This window comes from Cibotium barometz, chromosome 49 (assembly GCF_041138505.1).
Source record: "Cibotium barometz isolate CiBa-2024 chromosome 49, ASM4113850v1, whole genome shotgun sequence".
Classification (NCBI taxonomy): domain Eukaryota; kingdom Viridiplantae; phylum Streptophyta; class Polypodiopsida; order Cyatheales; family Cibotiaceae; genus Cibotium; species Cibotium barometz.
Genome location: NC_141094.1, coordinates 20,266,764 through 20,278,928, shown reverse-complemented (window position 1 = coordinate 20,278,928; position 12,165 = coordinate 20,266,764). Strand labels below are relative to the sequence as shown.

Below are 12,165 nucleotides of genomic sequence, written 5' to 3'. Positions count from 1 at the left end.
GGACACCAGCACTGGGGCCGGAACGGGCGGACCCCCCCCCTCAATATATGATATATTTATTGGGAGTATTTAACAAATACAATGCTCCATGGGTTCCAAGAACGAGATGATGTCCATGTACAAATGAATACAGTACCAAACAAAAGGCTCGAAGTCGACGTTCGAAGTAGAACGACCACTGGCGTGGTCCAGTCTCTACGGTCCTGTGCTTTCACTGGACTCCGCAGAGAGCGCCCAACTGGTGTTCCAGGACCACACACAAACAGGCGCTCCCGTACTAACGCCTGGCTCTCCCGATCTCAGCACCTTTGGACCGTGGTTCTCCAAGAGCTTGGACTACCCGGCACCGAACGGGTGTTGCCGTGGAGAGAGTCCCTTATCAGATTTATCACAAAATACTTTACTTAAATCTGAAAATTCACTTACTTGAAGATGGCAGATGGAAGTCCAATACCCGAGGTATCTGTGTGTAGCTACTTGAGTGGGACACCAGATGTAGCCACTTGAAGAAGGAAGACGCCGCCTATGGAAAGGAGGCACAACCGCCTACAAAGGAGAAGAGGAGCAGCCGCTGGAGATAAATACATAGGGGCCTGCTGTGAAGGCAGTGCAACCTGTATGGAGGTGACACACAGCCTGTATGGTTGCCAGGCTACAGTGGAGAAGGGATGGCAGCTTGCAGCCACCGGCCTGTAGTGCACAGTTTGCGGGAGAGGACACACAGTGGACAGTCGCCTGCTGAAGTCGGAGCGTTGCCTGCATGAGATGGAAAATCTGCTGGAGTTGGGCATGCGCAGCCACCAGCTGAAGGTAATGCGGTAGTCGGTTGCAGTGCACAGCCGCCTGGCTATAAGAGTACAGCTGCTAGCGATGAATGTACAGCCGCCTGCTGCGGTAGGCAGCGTAGCTGGAGGAGATGGCCGCCTGGTTATACAGAAACGCAGCCAACAGCGTGAAGTGCAGTCGCCAGCTGTAGAGGTAAAGCATGTGCAGCCTGTATGGGAGAGGCAACATGCACAGTCTGTATGGGAGAGGCAGCATGCGCAGCAGTTTTGATGCAAATGGAGCGCACAACCGCCTGGGAGAACATGCGATGGAACAACCTGAAGAAAGCAAGGAGATGAACGCCCGGATCATTCTCCACGAAGGGTGGTCGTTTTTTTATGAGTATTGGATGAAAAGTCAGATCTTGTGAGGCAGTGCCTATAAATGTTATTAGATTTTCACACTGATACACATGTGACCCTTGAAATGATTTTCAGAAATGTTTTGCATGCAGGAAATGGTTCCAACTTTGTATACACTCATGCTCACGTTGCAAGTAGTGCAAGTTATCTTCAACAACAGAAAAGACCAGATGGCGTTGCTTTTGGTGGAGACATTGGAAAAGAAAGATTATGGCTTGATGAAGATTTTACGCATTTGACTGTTCGTCATCATGCCACAGATAAGACATACGAGTCAGGGCACTTGCTGCCAAACCAAGTAATTCTTCCCTCCCTTGGGTGTCTTTTCTTTTTATTGCAGTTTGGTGTTAAATATTCTTAAATGGTTAATAGTCCTCTCTTTTTTATGCTACATGAGTGCTTTGCAGGTCTGTGCATAAACTTTTAAGCCCCAAAGATCTTTTCAAGCTCAAAGCGTTTGCTTATTGGGCTGTCTGAAAACCTGCAGTCTATTGTAACCCCATGAGAATGACTTGAGGGCAATGAAGATATCAGCTTCACAAGCTAGAGATTATAACTGTTAGGTCCTCTTATGGGTGGAGGGTTAAGGAACGCTAACAAAAAGTTGTTGGTTGGACAACAAAATACAAGGGTCATTGCGTGTGTGCAAGTGAATATATCTTCACAAAGTAAACATTTGTACAAACCAGAGGACCAATCTCTTTGTGAAAATCTGGATGTGAGGAATGAGAACTTGAATTGGGCTTATCCTCTTTTGGAGAAAGAAAAACAAGACAAACTTTGATGTGCTCCAAGCCCATTTGTACCATTCTGTTGTAAAACCATATGGCCCTGGAGACTTATCATCCTCCATGGCCATGAGGGCTTTTTCCAGCCCTTACAAGGATAAAGGCTTGTCAAGGGTACCCTTTATAGAACTGAGAAAAACAGCCTTGGATTTGGTTGTGGATCATCTTTCTCCATTACTGCCTGAGATATTCTGAATAGCTCGCCATGTCACCCCTAATTGGACCCTGGCTTTCCTTGCTTCCTCCTCCTCCCAGAGTTGAGTAGCTCAGATATTATTGCCTTGTTGTTGAAGCTCTGAGCAATTCTCTTCCTCCTGCTCTGAGCAATTCTCTTCCCCCAAGAGATAAAGGAATGCTTGGCCCTTTTAATTTTCTTTTTCCAGATATCATCGACTCTAGTGCTGAAGGTTGGGGCTCCCCATGCTTGGGCAATATTTTGTGGTAGCTCCTCCCAGGCCGTGTACTCCGCTTCCTGTGGTATCCAAGCCTCCTCCCTGCCTGTCCGCTGGGTCCTCCAGCATGTTGAAATCTCCACCTGTGCACCCAAAATCTGCCTTGGGAAGTGTCTGTGCCCAGAACTCAGTCCACCCCGCCACCCTATTGGGGGCATAAATGCTGGGGAGACCCACACGGTCCTCCCCAACCTTAACTATAATCCACTGCACCCTCCCCTAAACAATGATGCCTGAATCCAGCACTGACGGAGGCATATGCTCATTAACCGAAATGCACACCCCTCTCTGGTTCCCCTCAGGGCTGAAAGTGGGGGACCAAACGGTATGGCTGTGTCTTGGCAAAATCTTCCTGCATCTGCGGGTGTGTCTTGCTGAAAGATCATGTTCTTGCAGTAATAAGAAATCAATTGGGCCTCCTGCACACACTCTCTGAAGCTTCTGAAGAATTACCCCTCTCTGGTATGCGGGGGATTGATCATAATAAAACAACCTTAGGCTAAACTAAACTTCACTTAATTATACTTAAGAGGTAGACAATGGTGTCAATGCAATGCCATGTAGCTATATTAAATTGATGAGTTACAATGAAGATCTATAAATAGATCTATACTGGTCTTAGATGAGTATCTATCTCAGGAAGAGAGAGATAAGCTGAATGCTGATGATGAATGACTGTTCCCTTCTCCAATGCTGAGGTCCACCCTTGGAATGCTGGCTTTCCTCTATGTAGGAGGCAGGAGCTGACTGAACTGAATGCTTACTGTGTGCTGAATATGCTGATGATATGCTGAATACTGAACTGTTGACTCCCCTTGCTCCTTAGGAAGGAAATGCTAAGAGACTTCACGACTACAAGAAATGCCAATAAATGCTATCGGCTAGTGATAAATGCTGTCGGCTGCTGACCACAGCCCATGACTCGACGTTTTAAATGCCCTAAATGCTCAGGATGTCTTATGTGCTGCTGTTGGGGCTGAAACAGTCCCATACACTGTAGTACATGCTGTGATAAATGCTTGAATGCCTTTGCTTAATGCTCATGAATACTATCTGCTTAATGCCTAGAATGCCATGTCACTTGTACACCAACTAGGTGTGCACGTGACATTCCCCTCTGCTAAATTGTTGCTAGGTGGTACACCTGACAACCTTTCGACTCCTCCGCTGATCCCCCTCCACTGAAACCACTGCCCCACTTTGTCTTCTTCTACCGAGGCTGAGGTCGACTGCAGGAGTTGAATCCTTTGAGCCAAAGACTTCTCCACTACGGGAACTACATGGCAAATGCTGTTAAATCTGCTTGGAAATACGTGAGTCACCACTGACCTATCTGTGGAATCCTTTCACACACCATCTCCGTTGTTCTTGAACCTCTGAACCTCTTGAGGTGATATTGGAGCAAACTTCCGTCTTCTTATGTGGAAGAGAACCCCCCCTGCCAATTGAAGGTCAAAACTCCATTTACTCCTTTGATGATGGATGTCATTCTTCCCCTGAAAACTCATGGGTAAAACCTGTATGCCTTGCAGATGCGAGATGCTAGACTAACTGATAGGATGACTACTATGCTGATGCAAGCCATGTGAAACCCTATATGCTATGCGAGAATGCAGATGGATGGGTTACTGATGCAAGCCTAAGAGGAAAACCCTAAGGATGGCCTGCAAGATCTTGAGAACTGGATTTAACTGAGCGGAAGCGACTAACATGCTGACTTACTAAATGACTTTTGGAATGAACATGAACTAAGGCTGCTTACTCTGTAAAGCTCTGATACCAATGTGACATGCGGGGGATTGATCATAGTAAAACATAAGCTGAATGTTGATGATGAATGACTGTTCCCTTCTCCAATGCTGAGGTCCACCCTTGGAATGCTAGCTTTCCTCTATGTAGGAGGTAGGAGTTTACTGAATTGCTTACTGTGTGCTGAATATATGATGATGCTGAATGCTGAACTGTTGACTCCCCTTGCTCCCTAGGAAGGAAACGCTGAGAAGATGCCTGATATCGACTGAATGAATGATGCATTTCTATATATGCTGTATTGTGATGCTGGTTGGGCTGCTGGCTGCAGTTGGCTGATGTCTGGGACTTCACGACTACAAGAAATGCCAATAAATGCTGTCGGCTGGTGATAAATGTTGTCGGCTGCTGATCAGGCCCCTGTTAGCTGCTGACCACAGCCCATGACTTGATGTTTTAAATGCCCTAAATGCTCAGGATGCCTTATGTGCTGCTGTTGGGGCTGAAACAGTTCCATACACTGCAGTACATGCTGTGATAAATGCTTGAATGCCTTTGCTTAATGCTCATGAATACTATCTGCTTAATGCTTATGAATGCCTAGAATGCCATGTCACTTGTACACCAACTGGGTGTGCACGTGACACCTCTTTTGCTATGGAAGCTGGGGTTCCCCATTCCGTGAACATTCAATGTGACGATCTGCATAACTAGGGATGGGAGGAGTGAGACTTTCTCAAGACACCCTCCATGGAGGGTCTTCAGGGTCAGTTTGGAGGGGGGGTAATCACAATCTGTCCGGGGCCAAATGCGGGCCAAGTGATCCCTGATCTTGTCTTCCATAAAGCTCCACTCCGCTCTGGCCCTGCGGTACGCTTGCTCTGTGCTCCATCCGTCACAATAAAGGAACCCAGAGAAGGGCCTCAAAGAGGGGCCTCAAAGGGACAACGATTGCTACGTGGAGGAACACATACAATATCATCTCCAAGCTTGGGGTGTCAATGTTTCCATCTTGATATCAGAGGCAGATGCCTGCTAGCTCCATGCGGGCCAAAGCCCAGAAGTGGGTGACGATATCGACTAGATGGCTATTTCCTAGATGCTGAGCTAGGGAGACTGCCTGAGAGTGGATGGCAGAGGAGGCAGACTTGCAATCCCACCCCCCACCACACCACGCAAAGACAAACAATCTCTGAGAACTCTGCGGCCTCAATAGAAGGTCATCTAAGGATGCTATGGACAACATGCGCCACCATGGTGGGCGGGGGGAGAGGGGGGCAAACGGGAAAAGAAATGGAAGTTTAGTAGAGCGAAATTGGCCCACACGACGGGACCGCAGGGGGGGGGGTGTTGTTCGGGCTACATAGAGGAGGCTGTAATAACAGAGGTGCGGAGCTGACAGAAAAAAAAACAGTAAAAATGTAAAAATGGTGAGGGAGAGGCAATGCAAGAAAAGTGAAGGAGGGTAGGAGCAAAAGTGCACATATGAGAAAAAGGAAGGGGGGGGGGGGGTGTTGTTCCACCTCATCAATTATAGTGTATAGTTTTCCAACTTATAAGTCTCTTATAAAGTTTATCCACATATCCATGGATTCCTGTGAACCTCAAGGAATCCATAAAACATAAGATCGTGGTTCAATCTCCATCTTGGAACACATGGTGAAGTTGAGTGATGGGTGGTGGCAAGAAATAGGCAGCCTAGAACAACCTTCAAACTCCCTGAGTTATGACAAAACTTGGGTGGTGGCCAAGAGATGGCAGCCTAGAAGGTACCCAGTAAACTCCATGTGGCGCATAGCACGAACAAGGCCACCTGTCTTTAAGACAAGAGCCAAGGTGGTCCACCCGAGAGGTGTAGAAATCAGCTCCAGGGGAATGGCCAAGATGATATCCATAAGCAGGTTCAACAGATACATAAAGTACAGCATGTACAATCAGCCATACTCAGTAAGTACAAGCCGGGTAGCAGGTAACTGCCACATCATCAAGCGGGTACGGCAACAGATGTCGTACAGTAGCCAGCAGCAAAAACATGACCGATACAAGTGAAATACGGTAATGAGCATAGTAGAGGTGTTGCAGGTACGGTGCAACTATGGCCTACGTCCAGCAGCGGGTATCAGAGAAGGCAACCTCAGGCAAAGAGCACAGCCGTACGCTTATGTACAGACAAGCACACAACCGTACAGTAAGGTTCAGGCTGGTGCAGGAGTACAGCTGATGGCACTATGAAGTAGTGACATCAGCAGTATGGCCTTCTATATAGTGTATGGGTATCAACAGCAGCTCGGCGATCTTCAGATGGTGACAAACTTCAAGTGCACCCCCACTCCTCCAAAAGGACCGTCAATATATATATACATAACATATGTATGTGTATATACATATGTATACATACATAGGCATGTGTGTGTGTGTGTGTGTGTGTGTGTGTATGTCCATGTGGGTGTATGTATGTGTACATACATACATACGTGTGCGTGCGTGCGTGAGTTACTTTTTTTGCATTGTTTTCTTTCTTCACCCTTTTCTTGCCTCACTTTCCTCACCCCCTCTGTTAAAATAGTTGTCCTCAACCAGTGTCAGAGAAAAACCATCCTTTAGTGTAATTTTCATGGCTCAAATTGAGAAAACACAGTTGGAATTTTCCCTAGCCTTGAATTTAAAGATTCAAAATTTTGAAGTTTTAGTTACTGGTTAATCTATGTATGTTTTCAATAAAAACCGGTTTAGCTTGAACCTCATTCTTTTTTTCACTGGTTAGAAAAAAACTTTATTTTTGATACTCTCCTCAACTATAAGATGAGTTGTATAATCCAAAAGTCCAAACAGAGGTCCAAAAACTATCAAGTCGTGCATAATCCAAGAGTCTTGAACATCCACAAAACATTAGACAGAGAATGATCACATTGAAAGTGACCAATGCAAGAACAAATCTCGACAAGACGAAACCATATTTCCATAAAACTATTCTTGGAATTTGTAATGCCAACCCATGAACTTGTATCCGGACTTACATAAAGAAGTGCATTTGTCCATGGAGAAGATCCATAATCAAAAGGAAGTCCCTTTGTCCATGAAGAGGATTCATGATTGAAAATTTGTGTTCCACAAGACCACCAAATTTCCAACATGAGACATAGTACCAATGTAACAAGAAAAAGTGCTCAAGGAATGAATCCCAAAGGTGCTCCTCCTCTATCACAAACCCTCATCTTCCCATGGAGTAGAACGTAATATCCCTTTCCAATTGGCCTTAGAGGAATGTACACATGTACTTGATCAACCTTTCCAAGACAAGAGTCTCGTCAAGACATGTGAGTACATGAAGCCAATGAGCCGTGGCGGTGTCTAAAGTCCAACGCTTTCCAGAGCCATCCAGAGCTAATGAGAAAATACACCATTCCCCTCTTCTAGAATCAACACGCCTAATCACCACGGGGAAACAATGGACTATACATATCATTCTGCCAAAAGTCTCCATGATTCTACCAGCTACTTAGTCCAAAAAGTGCCAAGTGAAGAGAAAAGTCGGGTTTGAGTAGGCTGCCGCGCACGACCAAGTCCCCATCTTGGACTAGTGTCCTAGTACCCAAGACAGATCCTTATCTCATTCTAGATGCACAATGGCCTGGTCCAAGTGTCCTACTCTTGTATCACATATGTGAAGTCCAATATCAACAAGCTTGTCTAACATGGTTCAAGATCGTACCACTTGACCGAAGGATCACCACTCGATCCTCTACTTGGTATAGATTTGGGAATCATACCACTTGATCTATCTTCCCAAGCACAAATGAGCATCGAGAATAGTGACTCATTACCTAGGCTCTAGGAATCGTACCACTTGAGCCTAGTCAGAGATCCGGAGAGTATTGAGCGAAGAGTAAAGTCACCAAAATTCTACTAGCAACCCTCACCCCAAAACCCTCACTCCAATCCACACAAAGACTTTGAGAATACTTTCACTTGGGTCTAGTGCCAAGAGAAATCCAAAACTCTACCACTTGCACTCGTGTTATACCTTTTTTGTAATTCCGGAAACGAGACTTATATTAAGTATGACCAAATTTTACAAAAAGGGAGATTTCAGACCAAGCAAGGGGGAAATATCTCAACCAATCAGGTGCCTTGTGCTGCCAACAAGGCCCCATATAAGATAGAGTGAAAAAAATGCCATGATCTCATTCTCCCATGAATTGGCCACGTTCTCTCTACGGCTCTCAAAGATCCCTAAATCCTGGCCCAAGTGGCCATGAGTGTGTGGATAATATCACACCAAATCTTGCAAATGCACTGGGTATCATAAACTAAAGTGCCTTCCATGGCCTCAGTGCAACTAGCCTTCCAGATGTGCCACGTTGTGATGCTAGAAATAATCTCCTATGTAGTGTCCAACCTTTGTGCTGGAGGTATGTAGCCTGACTCTGGCATGTCTTGAAGAAGACAGCCTTGACCCACTCCTTGGGTTACCGCATGATCATATCTGTGTCGTTCTCTTCAAACCTAATTTGTGGGCCCGACTGTGTCAACCAAACAATAGCACCAAAACGAATGTAGGCATCTCTCCTCATCCTCCCAAAAAGGTGTGTTGTTGCAGTCCAGATCCTTTGTGCCTCCCTGCACTCCCATAAGTAGTGGTAAACTGTATCTGAAGCTCCTGCACATCTCGGACAGGTTGGGCTAGCGCCAATGACCAATCTTCATTGGTTGGTGGCAAGTCCACCATGTAGAGAAAACCAAATAAAAGAGGAAATTTTTGTTTCCCTGTACAAGTGCAACAACCTCCACCAAAAAGCTCCTTGAATGTCAAGGGTGATCCCATAAGCCTCCCAATGTGGCCTAGAAGTAGGGACGCGGCCTAGAAGTAGGGACTCTTCGGATTTGTCCCAGAACCAAGTGTTTGGCATTCCGCAGAGTGTAACTAAAGAAGGGTATGCTTTTCATGGTGTTAAAAGCATCTCTCCACTCCCACTCATCAGGGTCCCGGTGCAAGTATTGGACAGGACAACCACCATATAATGAGAGGCTCCAAGAGTCCGTAATCATCCCTTGAGGTGGGCCAATATAGATGTGCTTTTGTGCCCTTCCCACCACTCTCACTAGCTGGACCACCAAACCCTCAATGATATCGTGCTCAAGGCTTCTCTCCAAGAGCCATCCATCTTGAATGGAGTAGAAGACCGATACATCATCCTCACCCAAAGTGGGAAGGCACATGACCTGAATAGGTACACATGTTCCTGCGAATACCCCAAACCATAAGGATGAGGCCCTTCCACAAAGTTCGCTATGATCCAGTGGTTAGGTATAGTTGCATTTACTTGCATAATCCTATGAGTAGTGTCTCTCAAGTGCTAGGTGCAAAGCATTCTTTCATCGCCTGTGAGACTCGTGAGCCTCTTGCAATCCAACACTGAGGAGAGGAGTCGCCTAGGCAGCCCACTGGATATGTGTGGCTCCTCGAAGAGTCTACCAAATTCATCCAAGATCAAATCATTCCACACAATGGGCTGCTTGTAAGCCTCCTCAAGTGACTGTGGAGGAATATGAACCAAGCGGCTTCTCATGCAATCCCAGGCTTGCAGAAGAAATCTCACCAAGGCCAAAGAAGGTGGTTGGTGCTTCGAATCCGAGAAGATAAAACGTGGGCTGTAAATCCAATCACCTCCCCTTATCAGAATGCACCTTCTAATGTGGTGCATAAGAAAGTCCTTCCAAGGCTCAGTGCCGAGAAGAAATCCTCTGACTACATTGCATCTCTATGTCAATGATGTTCAATCCTTCCTCCTTCTTAGGCATAATAATGGTGTCCTAGGCCACTCTCGCCCTGGTGTGTACAATGCCATCTAATCTTGACCAAAGGAAGTTCTGAATAAGCCGACGAAGCTGACCAATGCATCCCTTATGAAACACCCAATATGATGTGACAAACCAAGCAGTCGCCAGCAGCACTTGGTTAGCTACCAAGGCTCTAGAGGCCAAATCATGCTTCCTGCTACTCCAATGCTGAAGTTTGCTTTTAATGCTCATGAGCATAGGGGCCAACTGTTTAGGAGAGATGACAATGCCAACCTGACAGCGAAGATATCCCTCTCTCTATCCAGGTAAACCCCAAATCCAAACCCCAATCTATGTGAGGAGAGTCACAAATCCAAAATCCCACTGATTTGTGCCTGCTGCCAAACAAAACATCTCCCAAGCAACGCGGAAAGCACAGAGGCAAGCCTCCGAAGCCTCCAAAAACATAGCAATATCATCTACTAACTTAGAGTCTAGTAACTCCTCCTTTGTGCGAAGAGGCAACCTGTGGCCCAAGACCCCTAGGGTAACTATGAAAAAAAGCACAGAGGCAAGCCTCTGAAGCCTCCGAAAACATAGCAATATCATCTACTAACTTAGAGTCTAGTAACTCCTCCTTTGTGCGAAGAGGTTGCATGTGGCCCAAGACCCTTAAGGTAACTATGAGAAACCAGCTCATAGCCTCCGCTACTAAAAGGTAGAGTAGTAGAGCAAAGGGGCATCCCTGCCTCACGAAGTGGGAGATCTGAAAGCGCTCACCATGCCCCCCGCAGGCTAAAATTGTGATGTGGGCCTCCCTATACACACATGAGACCCCCCTGTTCCACTCCTGGGAGAAAACCATCCGTGCCATCGTGTGTTCCAAGAAGTCCCAATCCAGCAAAAGAATGGCAAGGGGTTGTTGGCTAGATTTAGCCCCCTCCATAGGCTCCCAAAATGAAAAGATGTTATCAAAAATACTCCTTCCTTGGAAGAAACCGTGTATCATGAATAACTCTATGAAGAACAGGCCGAAGCCTCATAATAACTGCCTTCGCTAAGATATTGTAAGCAGAACCAAGCAAAGTAATGTTCCTCGACTGTCTAATATTGGTCTTATCCCCACCTTTCGGGACAAGGTGGATAAGATCCTCCTCCATGATAAGAGGGGGCATCATACCAGTACACCACTTCTCCTGCAGAGAGCAGTGGTAACATCATCACCAATTTAATCCCAAAATTGCAAGAAGAAGAACGGAGAGAGGCCATCATCCCTTGGGCATTTGCCTTTCGAGAGGGCGTTCAAAGCATGTCTCAGCTCATCCTTCAAAAAGGGGGCATCGAAAGAGGCACACATATTATCTATAATAAGCCTGGGCATACGCTCCCAAATTGTCTATTGTGAAGCATCTCTATCGAAAGAGTGGGCCTCTGCAGAGAGCAAGGTTTGATAAAAATCTGAGGCAATACTCCTCACCTTATTTGGATAAGTATGAAATTCTCCCTGAGAATCCTGCAAGCATCTCAAATTGTCCCTATTGTGCATAGGTCCATGTGCTGAGAAAAACGGTTTGTTGCATCTTCCACCCATTTGTGTCCAAAATGCATGATTAGCATGAAATGCAAACTCAGCCCGCATATCCATGGCCATGTGTAACTCAGCTCTAACAGTGGACAAAAGATCTAGGATCCAAGAGGGTGCAGGATGCCCTCTGAAGCGCAGCCAACCTACGTGTGATAGTTCGCTCCTTGTCTAGAGATTCTTCTTTCTCGGCCAAGGCAACATAATGATAGTGTTGGCTAGTTCTCTCCAGGGCCAAAACAAGCCTCTCCTGGGGGTCAGGATGATCACAAAGCCTCCAAATCTCTCCAACCTCCAGGGAGGGCTTTGCATCCTGATAGAGAGACTCTGGGATGTGGGTACACCCTTTTGGCTCCCAAGTTCCTTGATGCACAAGACAACCGGGCAATGATCTAATTTGGTAGTACCTAGCATGATGGCAATAGAGCCTCCTCTATCCAAGCCCCAGTCATCCACTTGAAATCTGTCTAACCGTGCAAAGATGCATCCATCTCCGCTTCTACGGTTACGCCATGAGTAAGATAAGGAATTAGGTCTCCTCTAGAAATCATCCATTGTCCAACAATCCCTACCATAAAAGGAAAGTATAAATCTCTCCCAGGAGGCCTCTCCAAGGGGTGTGTTCT

At 46.2% G+C, this 12,165-nt stretch overlaps 1 protein-coding gene across 4 annotated transcripts in view; it reads left to right on the top strand.

Annotated features, from left to right (window-relative positions):
* Positions 1 to 12,165, top strand: part of LOC147610379 (TLD-domain containing nucleolar protein) — a 122,043-nt gene that overhangs the window by 8,815 nt on the left and 101,063 nt on the right. For all 4 annotated transcript variants that reach the window (XM_086786387.1, XM_086786389.1, XM_086786388.1 and 1 more), the window contains exon 5: positions 1,280 to 1,485. In XM_086786387.1, the coding sequence (XP_086642513.1) occupies positions 1,280 to 1,485 (206 nt within the window). The remainder of the gene's footprint in view (positions 1 to 1,279; positions 1,486 to 12,165) is intronic.